The 20,180-nt window shown below is 37.4% G+C and overlaps 1 protein-coding gene across 2 annotated transcripts in view; it reads right to left on the reverse strand.

The window, feature by feature from the left end:
- The window catches only part of PDS5A (PDS5 cohesin associated factor A), a 121,407-nt gene that overhangs the window by 77,012 nt on the left and 24,215 nt on the right, over positions 1-20,180 (reverse strand). For both annotated transcript variants that reach the window (XM_065907581.1, XM_065907582.1), the window contains exons 3-5: positions 5,161-5,364; positions 4,077-4,163; positions 3,460-3,557 (exon numbers count right to left, since the gene is read on the reverse strand). In XM_065907581.1, the coding sequence (XP_065763653.1) occupies positions 3,460-3,557; positions 4,077-4,163; positions 5,161-5,364 (389 nt within the window). The remainder of the gene's footprint in view (positions 1-3,459; positions 3,558-4,076; positions 4,164-5,160; positions 5,365-20,180) is intronic.

Raw genomic sequence — 20,180 nt, forward strand, 5'->3', positions numbered from 1 at the left:
CAAGTTTTTTCTCATGCAATCTTTTTATAAGCTTTTATCACTAGACTAGGTTGGTCCAGTTTATCCCAGGTTATATTCTCTTCCTACCATTCTAGCTAAGGAAAAGAAAAACATGTAATAGTATTCATTAGAAACCTACAGAAAACTTCAGAAATGTGCTATTCAATACCGAAATCGCTATGCAATAGCCATTTGGCTACTGCCCTATCTAGTAGGAGAGATAGAGCCACATGCTGACATAATACTAATGCTTTCTGGATACACTGAAATAAAATATATTATTTGAATAAATTTCATTTGTTTCATGTTACCTTTCTTAATGTGGCTATTAGAAAATTTAAAATATATTTGAGACATATTGCTTGTATATAATGTAATGCTACAGAACACATCCCCTAACAATGCTTGGTTTACTAAAACACAGACACCAGGATGAAGCACTAGATTGAAATCTCACCCACTCACTGGACTGAAATCTCATACACACACACACACACACACACACACACACACACACACTGGATTGAAATCTCTTTCTCTCTCACACACACACACCAGGATGAAGCACCAGAATGAAATCTCACACACACACACGATGAAGCACTGGATTGAAATCACACCCACCCACCCACCCACCCACTGGATTGAAATCTCACACATACACACACACACACACACACCAGGATGAAGCACTGGACTGAAGTCAGAGTTCTGGCTCTACTGCTCAGCAATTTGTCCCTGGACAAGCCACCGCACTCCTCTGTACAAGTGTGTCCCGATTTACATAAGGAAAGAGCAATGCTTGTGATTTTTTTTTAAGCTTTAAAATGAATAGATATTGAAGTCAGTGTGCTCAACCACTGAGCTATTATGCTTCCCCAGAACTCACTAATGGTACCTATGATACTTATAATTTCCACCTCCTAATTTATTTATTTTATTTACTTTTTCATTTATTTTTATTAGTTGGAGGCTAATTACTTCACAACATTGCAGTGGGTTTTGTCATACATTGACATGAATCAGCCATGGACTTATATGTATTCCCCATCCCAATCCCCCCTCCCACCTCCCTCTCCACCCGATTCCTCTGGGTCTTCCCAGTGCACCAGGACCGAGCACTTGTCTCATGCATCCAACCTGGGCTGGTGATCTGTTTCACTTTAGATAATATACATGATGTTCTCTCGAAACATCCCTCCCTCGTCTTCTCCCACAGAGTCCAAAAGTCTGTTCTGTACATCTGTGTCTCTTTTTCTGTTTTGCATATAGGGTTATCATTACCATCTTTCTAAATTCCATATATATGTGTTAGTATGCTGTAATGGTCTTTATCTTTCTGGCTTACTTCACTCTGTATAATGGGCTACAGTTTCATCCATCTCATTAGCACTGATTCAAATGAATTCTTTTTAACGGCTGAGTAATATTCCATGGTGTATATGTACCACAGCATCCTTATCCATTCGTCTGCCGATGGGCATCTAGGTTGCTTCCTTGTCCTGGCTATTATAAACAGTGCTGCGATGAACATTGGGGTGCACGTGTCTCTTTCCGATCTGGTTTCCTTGGTGTGTATGCCCAGAAGTGGTATTGCTGGGTCATACGGCAGTTCTATTTCCAGTTTTTTAAGAAATCTCCACACTGTTCTCCATAGTGGCTGTACTAGTTTGCATTCCCACCAACAGTGTAAGAGGGTTCCCTTTTCTCCACACCCTCTCCAGCATTTATTGCTTGTAGACTTTTGGATAGCAGCCATCCTGACTGGCGTGTAATGGTACCTCATTGTGGTTTTGATTTGCATTTCTCTGATAATGAGTGATGTTGAGCATCTTTTCATGTGTTTGTTAGCCATCTGTATGTCTTCTTTGGAGAAATGTCTGTTTAGTTCTTTGGCCCATTTTTTGATTGGGTCATTTATTTTTCTGGAATTGAGCTTTAGGAGTTGCTTGTATATTTTTGAGATTAATCCTTTGTCTGTTTCCTCATTTGCTATTATTTTCTCCCAATCTGAGGGCTGTCTTTTCACCTTGCTTATAGTTTCCTTTGTTGTGCGAAAGCTTTTAAGTTTCATTAGGTCCCATTTGTTTATTTTTGCTTTTATTTCCAATATTCTGGGAGGTGGGTCATAGAGGATCCTGCTGTGATTCACGTCGGAGAGTGTTTTGCCTATGTTCTCCTCTAGGAGTTTTATAGTTTCTGGTCTTACATTTAGATCTTTAATCCATTTTGAGTTTCTTTTTGTGTATGGTGTTAGAAAGTGTTCTAGTTTCATTCTTTTACAAGTGGTTGACCAGTTTTCCCAGCACCATTTGTTAAAGAGGTTGTCTTTTTTCCATTGTATATTCTTGCCTCCTTTGTCTAAGATAAGGTGTCCATAGGTTCGTGGGTTTATCTCCGGGCTTTCTATTCTGTTCCATTGATCTATATTTCTGTCTTTGTGCCAATACCATACTGTCTTGATGACTGTGGCTTTGTAGTAGAGTCTGAAGTCAGGCAGGTTGATTCCTCCAGTTCCATTCTTCTTTCTCAAGATTACTTTGGCTATTCGAGGTTTTTTGTATTTCCATACAAATTGTGAAATTATTTGTTCTAGTTTTGTGAAAAATACCGCTGGTAGCTTGATAGGGATTGCATTGAATCTATAGATTGCTTTGGGGAGTATAGCCATTTTGACAATATTGATTCTTCCAATCCATGAACATGGTCTATTTCTCCATCTGTTTGTGTCCTCTTTGATTTCTTTCATCAGTATTTTATAGTTTTCTATGTATAGGTCTTTTGTTTCTTTAGGTAGATATACTCCTAAGTATTTTATTCTGTTGCAATGGTAAATGGTATTGTTTCCTTAATTTCTCTTTCTGTTTTCTCATTGTTAGTGTATAGGAATGCAAGGGATTTCTGTGTGTTAATTTTATATCCTGCAACTTTACTATATTTGTTGATTAGCTCTAGTAACTTTCTGGTAGAGTCTTTAGGGTTTTCTATGTAGATTCACCTCCTAATTTAGTACTTCATTATGTAATATAAGGTCTCATATCATTTGCTTTATAAGAGTCAACCTATACAATTGATGGGCTTCTCTTGTGGCTCAGTGGTAAAGAATTTGCCCTGGGTGGTGAAAATCCCCTGGAGAAGGAAATGACAACCCATTCCAGTATTTCTGCCTGGGAAATCCCATGGAAAGAGGAGTCTAGTGGGCTACAGTCCATGGAGTCACAAAGAATCAGACATGACTTAGTGACTAAACGACAACAACATACAACTGATACCATAACTTAAAATGTCAGTATAAAGACAAAGAGAGTTTTCAGACAACAGAATTATTTTCCTCTTTAAGTTTTCTAAGGAAAACATTTCCTTTTAACTAAAAGATCTTAGTGTAAATACACAGTACATGATAATTCAATATGCACAGCAAGAAAAAGAGACAAACAGAAATACTTAAAAAAAACTTACTTGATCACTGAGAAGAGAGTCCTAAAAAGCTGAATAAAAATTTCATTGCAATCTTCCAATTCAAAGCAGATGTTATACGATTTAACCCACGCTAAATTCTTAAATAAACAAATAAATAAAATTATTCACACATACCGAGAATAGTTATACAAAAGTAGGCTCATTAATAAAATTTAATTTTTAGAATTAGAAATCTATATTAAAGCTTATAATACCCCAACATATATAAAGCTACAATTGTTTCAGCAGTCATGTACTCTGACCTTTAAAAAGATAAGTATCTGTTGGCATTAACCTTTTCTTACTGAAAAATACTAAACAGTCAGAGGTTGGTAGGACATATATATACACAAAATATTAACTGCAGTGAAAATTAATTTGATTTAATCTCTTTTGGAATTAGGAAAGAATAAAAACATGAAAATAAAGTCTCCATGTAACAGTTTTGCCCATGGAATATGAAGAGATGAGGAACGAAAAAAAATATTGTAAATGACATTTTCTTAAGTAGGCTTTGTATAAAACAAACAAAAAGATTCATTTTACATTATAAAGTTACTATAAAGAATTTCCTACAACATGAAATAGTGATATTTATTAAATAAAAAAAATTTTACCTCTAATAAATAAAAGTATCTATTAAATTGCGGGCTCTTTGTATCCTCCAAACCTTTTAACTGTCTGGTAATAAACAAAAATATGTCCTGTTTTAAAAAATGATAAAATATATTAAGTTAGACACAAGTACTTATTACTTTCACAATATTCTAACAGTCTATATATATATTCTCTATTAAAGACAACAATAAAAGAAAATTATCCTTGGCACTAGCCTAGTCAATTACTCAAAATATCTGGAAAAGAGCAATTTAAAATTACATCCTTTAGAAGCAAAAATAAAGATAATTACTGTCACATATCTTTAGGCTTTCTCATTCTGAGAGAATCATAGGTTCTATGTCTCGTTACCCTTTCTTCTAAGTACAGAACTTCCACTTTATTCACTATCTTTATATTGTATCACGGTAATTATCTTCAGTTAAAGTACTTGGATATGAAGTACTTCCATTACAATTCCCTAGATGTAAATAGTAATTTTCAAGACCTATTTAATAGACTGGTCCAAGGGATTGTACTTTTCACAACAGTGCTCTATTTCTTAATAAGCTTTCTTTAGAAGTTTTAACCCCAAATAGTATCAATATGGAATAAACTGATTTAAGGGCTACCTGAAAGTATTCATAATATGAAAACAGTTCAAGAGATCAACTCAAAAGAGGAGCTCCTCAAACTTTTCAAACAAAGGCAGAACCATCAAGATGAGCATATAGCTTTGCATATAAAATAACTTGCAGAGGAAAATAGTCATTTGAATGTGTGAATTCTGTTATACAGTTGTTTTAAAAAGTGTCATTCATCCACCATCCCTTCAACTCAGTCATCTGGGCTTTCAGATAGGTTATCCTGAAGGTCAGATATGAGCAGACAGGGACCGTTTTGATCTGTATCCTTCAAATGTCTCATAAAAATACCAGTCATTTTATGGATATTCAATGAATATTAATTGAATAAATAATTATTTTGTTTTTATAACTTATGACATAATCTTACGATGATAAGATGATTAAAATGAAACCTATGTTCCTAAGGGTATTAAGTTAAACTATAAAAGAAAACCAATTTTGTAAAGGTTGTATTTACCTTAAGTTTATCATGGGAAGTATATGGAGCTTCTGGGGCATAGATTCGAAAGATGTCAGCCAAACAACATGCTACAAGGAGACGCACATCTTTATTGGGATTCCTGAGAAAAAATTCAGATGCTAGATGCAAGGCTAGAGGGAGATACTGCTGTTTTTCATCTTCTGAGTCCTGATCCATATCCATAAAAGTCTTTACTACCATCTGCAAAAATGTACAAAAGAAAAAAATAGTCAACTCTTGATATTTAGAAGCCAGTGAAAAATATATATATTCACTCATCTCCATTACAAAACAAACTAGCAATCAGTTACTACGTACATCTTCATTTAAGAATCTGAGTAAAGACCACAAGCATGGATAAGTACCAACATCAGGATTAGTGACAGATGCATTATCTGCATTTGTACCACATGTATGAAGAACTTAAGACCCCCATTATTAATGTTATATCTAGCTCAGGTAAAAATTTCATGGCTTGGGACTTACCTGTCCAGTAGCCAAGAATCTGCCTTCCAATGCAGGGGGTGTGAGTTCAATCCCTGGTCAGTGAACTGAGATCCCACAATGCTGTGGGGCAACTGAGATAGCGTGCGGCAACCACTGAGCCCTGTGCACGCTAGAGCTTGTGTGTGCGTGCTAAGTCCCTCCAGTCGTGTCTGACTCTGCAACGCCATGGACTGTAGCCTGCCAGGCTCCTCTGTCCAAGGGAATCTCCAGGCAAGAACACTGGAGTGGGCTGCCCTGATCTCCAGGGACTCTTCTGACTCAGGGACTGAACCTGGGTCTCCTGCACTGCTGGCAGATTCTTTACCCTCTGAGTCACCAGGGCGGCCCCTAGAGCCTGTACTCCGTAACAAAGACCCAGCCCAGTGGGGGGAAAAAAAGTTCGTAGCTTCATGTGCATGCATGCTAAGCCCCTTCAGTCCAACTCTTTGCAACCCTATGGACTGTAGCCCCCCAGGCTCCTCTGTCCCTGGTATTCTCTAGGCAAGAATACTGAGAGGGGTGCCATGCCCGCCTCCAGGGGGTCTTCCTGAGCCAGGGAACAAACCCAAGTCTCTCTTGTCTCCTGCGTTGGCAGGTGGGTTCTTTACGACTGGTGCCACCTGGGAAGCCCTGGCAGCTTCACTGCACAAGCAAATCATTTGATATTCTGTAACATTATCAATTATGTTTCTTTTACACTTATTATCAAAGCTACCTTGATTTAGGCTCCTTAAAGCTATTAAGTTTCACACTTTAACGGGTTTTGCAATTCACAACAGAAAGCACTAAAGAAATAAAAAGAAAAAATAATAAACATTTTTAGGCAGTTTATTCCTGATTAAAGGTCTTAATTATAAAATAAACCCTGGTCTTATTTATGGTTATAAAACTAACAAATGCACATTTCAGAATCACTCTAAAAGGCAAAAAAAAGTGTAATGGAAAAATAGCATAATTTTTTAACTCCAGAAAATAATCACTAGTTACATTTGGTGTATTCTATGCTTGTCTGTTTTCTCTATAAAGATGGAAATAACCACACAGTTACTTCTTCTTCATTTATCCAATCACAACCATTTCCTCATACCATAGAAAATGCTTCTTTACATAAATCAGCCTTACCTGACCAGTAACCACTGGCAAATACTGAAGCTGTGTCTCTACTGCTACTTTGACGAGACTCCTCGTGATGAACACATTCTCGTTGGTTCCTTCTTGTGTGCCCGAGCCCCGCACGCAGGGTCCTGGCTCCCTGACAGGGCCCGAGCCCCGCCCCTGCCCGGGAAGGCGTGTTCTCAGCCACGGGGCTGCAGGGAAGCCTCATTGTGCTAGGTTTGTTCCAAATACATTGCTTTTTCCCTTGTCTACTGAAGTGACACTTTCCTCCTAATTCTGTTACTAGAATAAATCCCACTGACTGGTTTTCTAATTACAATTTCAATGTATCACATACACTGTCTTAAAATACAGACAGGTACAGTATAAATGACCTAATCTGGAAAACAGCACACATGAGGATGACTGTAAATCACTATTTCTAGATACAAACATCAGGAACGGAATAAAGAACTGAATTTGGTGATTCTGTTATACACGGCTTTGTGCCCCTAAGAAGGGAGCAGTAAAAACGGGAACAGTCAGCATCTGGAGAATACAGCAGTTCTCTGTACTATTCTTGCAACTTTTCCAAGTCAGAATATACAGCAAAAGAAAAGTAAAGATGGAAAAGAATACATCTACCACAGGATATGGGGAAAACATACTCATATTAATAGTTGAAATGAAAGCTCAAGTAAGACTTGTGTTCTAAAAAAAATTTAACAAATGATGTTAAATATTAATTGGGGGTGGGGAGGATGCATTATTCTTTTCCTGATTTTAAGAGAACATATTTATCTGAATATCATTAGCTTGATCTAGAGATGTTATTGACAGAGAAATAAAATCACATGTATAAAGTATTCTAATTGTACTTTAAAAACTTTTAAATCAGAAATGCGTAAGGCACAGTGATTTACAGTCATCCACATTTGTGCTGTTTCTCCTAGGCTCAGCTGTTCAGGTGATACTTGTCTCTATCTCATGACAGCGTGTGTGGTGCATTCCTTCTGAATGTTCTGAATCCCAACAAGTCCCAAGGACCAGAAGTCCTTTTTAAAATCATTATTTCTTATCACACTACTATTACTTCATCCAGAGCTTTATTTCTTTTGACATGGTTTGAAATATTTCTGTCTATTCCACTTGATTTTAACACAAATTAACACACAGCTGAGAAAAATGTTTCCCCAGTTTTAGAAATGATTTTTCACCCAACTTTTGTGAGGAGAAGAATTTTTCACTGTCTTGTTAACAGCTGTATCCTCAAAGATTAGAATAGGACTGGCACAAAGTAGGCATGCAAACTTTTTTGGAAAGAACATTCAAATTCATTACCTGGAGAAAACCTTAATTTGAAAAGATACATGTAACCCCAATGTTTACTGCAGATCTATCTACAATAGTCAGGACATGGAAGCAACCTGAATGCCCATCGACAGAGGAATAAAGAAAGAAATGTGTGCGTGCTCGCTTAGTCGCTCAGTGGTGTCCAACTCTTTGTGACCCTATGGACTATGGAGCCCACCAGGCTCCTCTGTCAATGCGATTTCCTAGGGAAGAACACTGGAGTGGATTGCCATTTCCTTCTCCAGGGGATCTGCCCAACACACGGCTCAAACCTGCGTCTCCTGCTTGGCAGGCGGACTCTTTACCCCTGAGCCACCTAGAAAGCCCCAAAGAAATGCAGTACCTATATACAACAGAATTATCACTCAGCCATAAAAAGGCATGAAATAATGCCATCTGCAGCAACATGGATAACTGAAGAGACAGTCATAATGAGGAAAGTATGTCAGACAGAGAAAGACAAATACCATATAACATCGCTTAATGTGTGGAAGCTAAAAGAAATGGTATAGAAGAATTTGTTTACAAAAGGGAAACAGAGTCACAGATCTAGGAAACAATATTATGGCTACCAGAGGGGAGAAGAGGGGTGAATGGAAAGACTGGAACTGACCGATGCGCACTGCTGTGAATGAGACAGAGAACCAGTAAGGATCCACGTGTAGCACAGGGAACGCTGCTCAATACTCTGTAACCATCTACTACAGGAAGAGGATCCAAAAAGCAGTGATTTATATCTAACTGTTTCACTCTGCTACACACTGTAAATCAACCATATTCCCATTGTTAAAAATTACTTAAAACACCAAACAACAAAGCAAACCGTTAAGATTCAATAAAGATGAGAAGGAGGTACAAAAATGTTTCTCGTATTATTCTCTATGAGTGTTTGAGATATTACACAATTGTAAGGAGTCAATTTGATTAGGTAAAATGAACTTTGTTTTTTAAAGGGTTTGGGTAGCAAGTTTCCAATAAGACTTGAGCTGCTTGGAGATTTTTCAGAAAAACTATTCCAACTGTGTTCCAACTCTGAGGCCCCTGCCAGCTCTGGTGGGGGGCCACAAGACAGAGCTGGGGGTGGCGGTGGGGTGCGGTGTCTCTTAGTTACTTCCACCTGAGCAGCTGGCTTTTTTATCTGGGCCGAAAATCAGTGCGCCAGGCTACCTCACATAAACACTAGGAAGCTCTGGGGGCAGGGAGGGTCAGGAGTTTGGGATTAGTACCTGCAAACTGCAGAGAATGGATCAACAGTAAGTCCCACTAAGTGTACAGCACAGGGAGCTATAGTCAACGTCCTGGGAATATAAGTATGTATAACTGAATCACTCTGCTGTACAGCGGAAATTAACACAAACTACACTTAAATAAAACTCGTTATAATTCATGAAATGCCTTTTTAACATCTACTCTGATAATATATATTATGTATATTTTTAAAAATATGACCCATATAACCCCACCATTCTGGCAAAGAAACTGTATCAGTTCTAGATAAAGACCGGGTCAATCAGTATACAACATCTGTTGGCTAGAAATTTGTTCAGAATTCTTGAGCAAGTATATTCTAAACGCAGGTCTATAGCAGAGGTCACAACTCAAGGGGAGGGACATGCAAATAACCACTGGGGAGAAATGGAGAACACATGCTCCATCCAAAGAGCTGGCTTCAGCTAATTGTTGGCAGGTGAGAATGCAGACCTAGAATAGAAAATCATTCAGTTGATCAGGACACAATAAAATGTTAAGTGAAATCATCTGACTTGAGAATTTCAGCATCTCCAAAAAGTTCATACCATTGTGAGGGATAAGCAAAATACATCTATGTGGTCCTCAAATCAACAATATTCAAACTGTTAGAAATATTTTAAAGGAAAAATGTCAGCACACAACCATCTTTTCAGGTATTCTGAAAAGCTGATTCCACAATTCTTTTGCACTTAAGTAGTTTTTTTTAGGTATAAAAACTATGAAGAAAAAAGTCAATAAACTGATTATTAAAATCCAGAGAACCCTCAAAATATTAATGAGGAGTTTTCACATTGTCCTAAGCTACAACACAGAAAATACCATTAAATTAACATTTTCCACACCAAAAAGTAATGGTAAAGACAGACCACTCTGGAATCTACGAAAAAAAGAAAAATTAGTTCCCAGTGGGATAAAAGTCAAAATTTGAAAGGAACATCTAAGAAACTTTTAAAAAATAGAGTATCTTTATGATCTTGAGTAGGAGGGATTTCTCAAGAAGACACAAAAAACACGAGCTATAGAATCTTTCCATAAAAGTAAAATTAATGTGCGTTCATCAGAAGATATCACTAAAAAGATTTTAAAACACATGCCAATGAATGAGTAGATATTTGTGACATGCATAACCAACAAAGAACCTACCTAGTATATATAAAGAACTCCTAGAATTCAGGAAAGAAAACAAAACCCAAGTGTAAAATGGAAAAACGACTTAGGTAGACTGAGTACTTTTTGAAAAAAATCTCAGTCAGTATAATGGGGGAGATTAAATCCTACTGACAGCCAGGCAAATGCAAAGTAAAATGTGATAAAAAACTGACGTTTTAATAATATTGTTTCTCTGACCTATGAATACGGTTTATGTCTTCACTGATTTAGGTTTTTCTCCTCCAGACTGACTGAATATCGGGACAATCACTGCATCCTTCTGGAAGGACATGCTGTGTATTGCATCACACACCATTTGCACACTTCTGTCACAATGCTATGCTTTCTGCTTTCTTATTTGTCTCTGCTAGGGCTACGGCAGCACCTTATTTCTGTGTCTTCAGCATAATGAGTTGGGCTTGGCGTATACTTAACAGTTTGTTGAGTGGGAAAGAAATGCATTCCATCATTATTGCATAGTTTTTAGTGCACTGGTTTTGTATATTTTGTTATTCTAACCATTTAACCATTTTGGATGCTACTGTGAATTTTAACATCTTTTCATTTTCCAACTGTTGGTTCCTAACACATACAGGTACAATCAATTTTTCTATCCTGAGCCCTTCACACTATTGCTCAGATTTACTGGTTCCAGAGGCTTGCTTATGCATTCCTCAGGATTTTCTATAGACGCACTATCAGTAACAAATGAGGACAGTTCTATTTTGTCTTCTCTCGTCTGTCTGTCTTTTGTGTCTCTTTCTTGTTGTGCTAAATAGCAAAACCACAACAACACAGAGCAAAAGTGAAAGCAGACGTTTCTGCCTCTTTTGAGATCTGAGAAAGAACACAGTCTTTCACCATTAAGTATGTTAGTGGGTTTCTGTAGATGCCTTATCAGGGTGAGAAAGTTCTATCTTGTATTCCTAATACGCTTTTATTTTTTATGAAGAACACGTTGAATTTTTCTCAGAAAACTCTTCTATATTAAATGGGATGATAACACAGTTCTCCCAACTTACACTAGTGTTAATATGTTGAAATAAATTAATATCATATAGTAAACAAAATCTGCTGGGAATAAACCTGATGTGGTGGTCACTGTGCTTTGTGTGTGTGCAATGTTTTGGGTTTTTTCTTCCTTCTAGTTTTGGTTTGTTTTTGTTTTGCTGGCTGGATCTCCTCTGCTAATATTTTGTTGTTTATTAAGGCTCTTGGTGTCTGCTGTCCATGGGGTCGCAAAGAGTCTGACACAGCTGAGCGACTGGACAGTCTCTTCATACATAGATTTCTTTTCTAGTAATATGTTTTGTTTTGGTATCAAGGTAATATTGGCCACATAAAGTGAACTGGAGGTGTTCACTCTTCCTGTTTGCTGAGCTTGTGTAGAACTAGTATGCTGTTTTCCTTAAATGTTTAATAGAATTCATCAATGAAGTCATTCACGTCTTTGTTTGTGGAAAGGCTTTCAGCTGCAAATCCAGTTTCTAGAGTCAGTATAAAGCCATCAGGTTTTCTGTTTCACCTTCAGTCAGTTTTAGTACTTTGCATTTTCCCAGAAATACATCCACTTCATTTAGGATACCGAGTTTACTAGCATAAATTGGCTTATAATATGCCTTTTTTATCCTTTTAATGTTCATAAAATCTATATGAAGTCTCTCCTTTTTTCACTAATGTTGCTCATTTTTGTCTTCTTTTCTTGACTGTTCTAACATAGTGGTCTCAAGGGGGTTCCTAGGTGGCACAAGTGGTGAAGAGCCCGCCTGCCAATGCACATAAGAGATGTGGGTTCAATCCCTCCGTCGGGATGATTCCCCAGAGGAAGGCATGGCAACCCATTCCAGTATTCTTGCCTGGAGAATCCTCATGGACTGAGAAGCCTGGTGGGCTACAGTCCATCAGTTCGCAAAGAGCGGGACATAACTGAAGTGACAGCACGCACCGAGGTCTCCAAGGGGAGTGGATGCGTCACACGTCTCCAAGGGACACCTGCCAGCGTCTGCAGACACTCAGCTGTCACAGCTGGGACCAGGGTTCTACCGGCAATGAGGGCGTAAAGACCAAGGGTCCAGCCAAACATCGTGCAACACACGAGACAGCTCCCCATAACAACTACCAGCCTGAGAGTGTCGACAGAACCAAGGGTGAGAAACCTTAGCAAACAAAAGGTTTTGTCAATTTTACTATCTTTTCAAAGAACTAACTTTTGGTATTATTAGTTTGCATATTTTCTATTAAACTGATTTCCATTTTTACCCTTTAGTATGTCCTGCTTTCTACTTTCTTTAGGTTTAATCTCCTGTCTTTTTCTAGGCTCTTGAGGTAGAAGCTTACCACTGATTCTACACTGTTCTTTTCCAATATAAACATTTAAATTTAATAAATGTTAATTTGATAAATTAATAAATGTTGATAAATAAAATTTATCAAAATAAATTTCTCAATAAGCACTGCTACGAAGTTAGAAATATTTTCTAATTTTCCTTGTGATTCCTTCTTTTATTTATATACTATGCAGAAACACACTAATTTCCAAATATTTGGATTACTTTCTGGATATCTTTCCTTATTAATTTCCCATCTAACTCCCTGTGATCATATTATCCCTGTATGAAACAGGAATCATATTAAATGTATTGATATTTAATGTCCTACCACATGGGACAGTGACTGCAGCCATGAAATGAAAAGACGCTTGCTTTTTGGAAGAAAAGCTATGACAAACCTAGTTAGTGTCTTAAAACACAGAGTCATGACTTTGCCGGCAAAGGTTGACATAGTCAAAAATATGATTTTTCCAATAGTCATGTATGGATGCGAGAGCTTGACCATAAAGAAGGCTGAGTGCCAAAGAATTGTTGCTTTCAAACTGTGGTGCTGGAGAAGACACTTGAGAGTCCCTTGGACAGCAAGGAGATCAAACCAGTCAATACTAAAGGAAATCAATCCTGAATATTCATTGGAAGGACTGATGATGAAACTCCAAAACTTTAGCCACCCAATGTGAAGAGTCAACTCACTGGAAAAGACCCAGATGCTGGGAAAGATAGAGGGCAAGAGGAGAAGCGGGCAACAAAGAAGGAGATGGCTGGATAGCATCATCAATTCAATGGATACAAAATTGAGCAAACTCTGGGAGACAGTCAAAGACTTTGGCATAGTCAAAAAAGCAGAAGTAGATGGTTTTCTGGAACTCTCTTGCTTTTTCGATGATCCAATGGATGTTGGCAATTTGATATCTGGTTCCTCTGCCTTCTGTAAAACCAGCTTGAACATCTGGAAATTCATGGATGTTGAAGCCTGGCTTAGAGAATTTTGAGCATTACTTTGTTAGCCTGTGAGATGAATGCAACCGTGCAGTAGTTTGAGCATTCTTTGGCATTGCCTTTCTTTTGGACTGGAATGAAAACTGACCTTTTCCAATCCTGTGACCACTGCTGAGCAGTTTCACAGTTTTGCACAGAAAAAAGAGCTAAACACTTGGTGAAAAAAATATGTTCAATGTCACAGAATTGCTTCTACCCCTCGCTATTCTTACTAAAATCTTCCTGTTGCTGTTCAGTCACTCAGTCATCCTATCTGCTCTTAAAAGTTTTGGACCAAATTCTACTTCCTCTTCTTGAAGCCCTGCTTGACCAGCCTAGAATGAACAAAGCAAGTATCTTACAGTGTCTTCTGGCTGCAGTTATTAGTAAGTAAATCATGCGTCCTTAAGAAGACTGTGATCTCCTAAGGGCTCTATATTTTCTACATTTGTCTTTACACTAAGATAAGTGCCTATTTTCTGAAGGAATGAAATCTATTAGTGTAATTTTTTTTACATGCTTTAGACTTCAGTGGCTGATCAAGCATGAGAACAGAAATCTCTCTAAAAATTCTAATTTGTCAATAGCTACGTTATTTAAAATCCTAAAAGATGATGCTATGAAAGTGCACTCAATATGCCAGCAAATTTGGGAAACTCAGTTCTGGCTACAGGACTGGAAAAGGTCAGCTTTCATCCTAATCCCCACGAAGGGCAATGCCAAACAAAGTTCAAACTGCCCTAAGTTGCACTCGTTTCACATGCTCTCCAGGTAATGCTCAACATTCTACGCTTCAACAGTATCTGAACAGAGAACGTTCATATGTACAAGCTGGATTTAAAAAAAGCAGAGGAAACAGAGGTCAAATTGCCAATGTACGTTGGATCACAGAGAAAGCATAGGAATTCCAGAAAAACATCTACTTCTGCTTCATTGACTATGCTAAAACCTTTGACTGTGTGGATCACAACAAAGTGGAAAACTCTTAAAGAGATGGGAATACCAGACCACCCTTATCTGTCTCTTGAGAAATGTGTATGTGGGTCAAGAAGCAACAGTTAGAACCAGACAGGGAACAAGGAACTGGTTCAAAATTGGGAAAGGAGTATATCAAGACTGTACATAGTCACCCTGCTTATTTGACTCACATGCAGAGTACATCATGCAAAATGTCAGGTTGGATTAATCATAAGCTGGAATCAAGATTGCCCAGAGAAATTATCAACAACCTCAGATATGCAGATAGTAACACTCTAACGGCAGAAAGTAAAGAGCAACTAAAGAGCCTTTTGATGAAGGTGAAAGAGGATATTGAAAAAGCTGGCTTAAAACTCAACATTACAAAAATTAAGATCATGGCACCCGGTTCCATCACTTCACGGCAAACTGATGGAGAAAAAATGCAAACAGTGGCAGATTTTATTTTCCTGGGCTCCAAAATCACTGTGGATGGTGACTGCAGCCCTGAAATTAAAAGATGCTTACTCCTTGGAGTAAAAGCTATGACTCCGTGGGAGAAGGTGAGAGTGGGATGTTTCGAGAGAACAGCATCGAAACATGTATATTATTTAGGGTGAAACAGATTACCAACCCAAGCTGGATGCATGAGACAAGTGCTCGGGCTTGGTGCACTGGGAAGACTCGGAGGTGGGAGGGGGGATCGGGATGGGGAATACATGCAAGTCCATGGCTGATTCATGTCAGTGTATGACAAAAACCACTACAATATTGTAAAGTAATTAGCCTCCAACTAATAAAAATAAATGAAAAAAAAAAAGCTATGACAAACCTACTTAGTGTATTAAAAAGCAGAGATCACTTTGCTGACAAAGGTCCAGAGAGTCAAAGCTATGATTTTTCCAGCAGTCATGCATGCATGTGAGAGCTGAGCCATGCATAGTAGGCAGAATGCTGAAGAACTGATGTTTTTGGATTGTGGTGCTGAGAAGATTCTTGAGAATCCCTTGGACTATAAGGAGATAAAACCAGACAGTCCTAAAGGAAATCAACCCTGAATATTCATTGGAAGGACTGATGCTGAAGCTCTAAAACTTTGGCTATCTGATGTGAAGAGTCAACTCATTGAAAAAGACCCTGATGCTGGGCAAGACAGAGGGCAGGAGAAGGAGGTGACAGGGGATGAGATGGTTGGATGGCACCACTGACTCAATGGACAAGAGTTTGAGCAAACACCGAGAGATAGTGAAGGACAGGGAAGCCTGGCATGCTGCAGTCCATGGCATTGCAAAGAGTTGGACATGACTTACTGACTAAACTACATCACTGCAATCAATACACATTTCAAGACTAAGTGCTCATATTAAGATAAGACAAAAAATTAAAAATAGAATTATCATATGATCCAGGAACTTCATTTCTGGGTATTTATCTGAAGAAAATAAGAACACTAACTTGAAAAGATATATGTACCCCCATGTTCACGGCAACTTTACTTATAATAGCCCAGATGTGGGAACAACCTAAATGTCCCTTGATGGATGTATGGCTGAAGATTCTACAGCAAGAGAGAGAGAGAGAAAGAGAGTGTGTGCAGTATAATGGAATATCATTCAGCCACAGGAAAAGAATGAAATCTTGCCGTGTCCAACCACATGTATGGACTTAGAGGACTTAGTCTTTAACGCATGGATGGATTAAAGCTAAGTGAGATAAGTCAGATCTCTCTGATGTGTCAAATCCAAAAACCAAATAAATAATAAACAACAGGACATCAATTCAACTTTAACAAACTGAATTACTCTATGAAAAAGAAAACTCAATAACCTATTTTCTAATAAACCAACAGAGACTACTTGAAGATACAATTTGTTTCATTAGTCATATATTTAGTCAAGGTCAGTATTCTTTAATGAGACAAGGTTATTAACTCATACTTGAACTGTGTGGCATAGAAAAGTTAGATGCTACACATTTTGCTATACTCATCCTGAAAACAAAACCAAGTTAAATTCTAAAGACTCAGTCTATCAACCTCAAACCATTTAACAAGTATATACTACAAAACTACACTTTACATAGATCTGAAGGTTTCTGAATTACAAGAAACCTTTTACTACATTTATTCCCACCTTCAAGACAACTGGGTACTATTAGAGTTCTAAAAACATCCTGGATGCTAGTCTTCTAAAAATAACCTGGATACTGACTGTAACAGATAGTCATCAAGGAAGCTATTTTTAGCTATAGAGGAAATTCATAAGGTCCAGAAGATTAGCCTTAGAGACTGAGTCTGACGCTGCACTGAGGCTCCAGAGGCTTTCAGTTTCAGTTTTAATGTAACCGTAGATACTCTCTAACTCCAGCATTTGTGAGGTAGAAGGATGAAATGAGTGATGACAACATGGCACAAACCAACTAATTATTCCACAGTTCGATTCTCAGACCAAAGAGAAAATTCTCAACTCAGAAAGCATATTTTTAATAGCTAAATTACTTGCAATGGTACTAATAGCTAATATTGATTGAGCTTTGTATGTGCTGGATATATTTCAAGTTATTTAAATGTACTATTAACCTAGCTAATACAATGATATCTTGTGGGAGGCATTATTAACATCCCCATTTAACAGATGAGAAACTGAAGCTGGGTAATGGCTCAAGGCATAAAAGCTCAAATGTAGGCAGTGTGGCCAATGACTCTCAACAACCTCCTAATGCTCCTAATCGATACGGCACATAGTATGGTACAGTGTGGGTGGTTATCCAAAATAACTACAGAAAAATACACGCATCTATAGAGAGTATAATACACCACAGAAACTACACCATGGTACAGTGCTACACCTACTATGCATGGTCATGTTCCCAGGCCAAATCATGCACCCTACTCTTCTCACAATGCAGTCAGGTGAAGGCCGCAGTAGAGAGTTGAGACAGGAGCACATGGCTGCTTCGCAGATGCCTTTAATATATTAATTTAACTTTGTTGTTGTTTACTTGCTAAGTCATGCCCAACACTTTTGCAACCCCATGGACTGTAGCCCACCAGGCTCCTCTGTCCATGAAATTCTCCAGGAAAGAATAATGGAGTGGGTTGCCACTTCCTTTGGCAAATTTAACTTTAGGTTTTCTAATTTTCCTTTTCCTTGATAAAGGTAGATCATTTGCCCTATTCTTAAAATGACCAATTATCATTAAGGTCATTTTACTCAAAAAATAAAAAAGACACACACACCCTAACGTTCACAGTGGCACTCTACAACTGATAAGACATGGAAACAATCCAAGGGCCCATCAACAAATCAGCAGCGGAAGGAGATCTGGCGCACACATGCACACACACACACACACATGCACACACACACACAATACACACACACACACACACACACACACACACACACACAGGAGTGCTATTCAGCAGTAAAAAAGAATACAACAGTGTCATTTATAGCAACATGGACGGACCTGGGATTCTTCATGAGGCTGTCTGTGGATTTTTCATGAATGCCCTTTACCATGTTGAGGAATTTCCCTTATATTCCTAATTTCTCAAGTGTTTTTATCACCAAAGGGTGTCAGATTTTGTGAAGAGCAAAACAGCACTCATACTTCAAGGTGGAAAATTGAATGCTTAAGATTAGGAACAAGACATGGATATCTGCTTTCACCACTACTATGTAACATTATACTGAAGGTTCTAGCAAGTGCAGTTGGACAAGCTAAAGACATCTAGATTAGATAAAGGTATCTAGATTAGAGAAGAAGTAAAGTTATCTCTTAATCACAGATTATATGATTTTGTACATTAAAACTCCTAAAGAACTCCTTAAAACCAATTACAACTAATAAGTTTAGAAAAGTTGCATAATACAAAATAAATATGCAAAAATCAATTATGTTTCTGAATGTTTGGAATGAAAAATCTGAAAATAAAATTAAGAAAACAATTTCATTTATAATAGCATTAAAAGAATAAATTATATTAGGAAAAAATTAACAAAAGAAATACAAAACTTATACTCTGAAAACCATAAACATTGTTGGAAGAAATAAAAAAAGATCTAAATAAATGAAGAAACATCTCATATTAATGGACTGGAAGACTTAGCATTGTTAAAATGGAAAGAGTCTCCAAACTGATATATAGACTCTGCAATCCTCATCAGAATCCAAGCTGACCTCTTTGTAGAAGATAACATGTTGATTCTAAAATTCACATGAAATAGTTAAAACAATCCTGAGAAAGAACAAAATAGGATTCACATTTCCCAATGTCAAAACTTACTGCAAAGCAAAAGTAACTAATATGGTGTATAAAGTTGCCATTAACAAGGGGAAAAATTTTTTTTAATCTATACAAGATGATGAAAGTGAAAGTTGCTCAGTCGTGTCCAACTTTTTGTGACCCCATGGACTAAACAGTCCACAGAATTCTCCAGGCCAGAATACTGGAATGGGTAGTCTATCCCTTCTCCAGCAGATCTTCCTGACCCAGGAATCAAACCGGGGTCCTGCATTGCTGGCAGATTTTACCAGCTGAGCTATCAGGTAAGTGCAAATGAGATGATGGATGTTAACTAAATTTATAGTGGTAATCTTACAATATACATAAGTCATTATGTGGTACATCTCAAACTTACATAATGCTCTATGTCAATTATATCTCAGTAAAACTGGGGTGGGGGCAAATAAAAGTTCAGAAATAAACCATCAATGGTCAACTAATTATTGTTAAAGGTGTGAAAGTCATCCATGGGGAAAGACTAGCCTTTTCAACAAATGATGCTAGGATAACTGGACATTCACATGCAAAAGAATGATCCTGGACCCTTACTTCAAACCATATACAAAACAAACTTTGACCAATTAAAAATTCTGAACAATTTGACCAGAACAGATTAAGGACCTAAGTGTAAGAGCTAACACTATAAAAAACTCTTACAAATCATAAATCTTTGTGATCTTGGTTTAGGCAATGGTTTTTAGATATGATACTGTAAGTGTAAGAAACAAAAGGAAAGATCAAATAGATAAACTTGACTTGGTCAAGATAAAAAATACTTATATTTCAAAGGACATCATCAAAAACGTGAAAAGACAGAAGATAATTCTTGCAAATCTCAAAACTGATGAGGAATTCATATCCAGATTATATATACACATGTATATACATATATGTTTAATTCTTATAGTAATAAAAAGACAAATAACCCAATTTAAAAATGGAAGAAGGATCTGAATAGTATTTTGTGTTTTTCCAAAGAAGATACAAAATGGCTAATAAAAACACAAAAAGATTCTCGACATCATTAGTTATCAGGAAAACGCAAATAAGAACTACAAAAAGATACCACTGCACATTCATTAGGTTGGCTAGAATCAAAGTCTGTCACACAGAGAAGATAATTAGGA

The sequence above is a fragment of the Muntiacus reevesi genome, chromosome 16, assembly GCF_963930625.1.
Source record: "Muntiacus reevesi chromosome 16, mMunRee1.1, whole genome shotgun sequence".
In the NCBI taxonomy this organism is placed as follows: domain Eukaryota; kingdom Metazoa; phylum Chordata; class Mammalia; order Artiodactyla; family Cervidae; genus Muntiacus; species Muntiacus reevesi.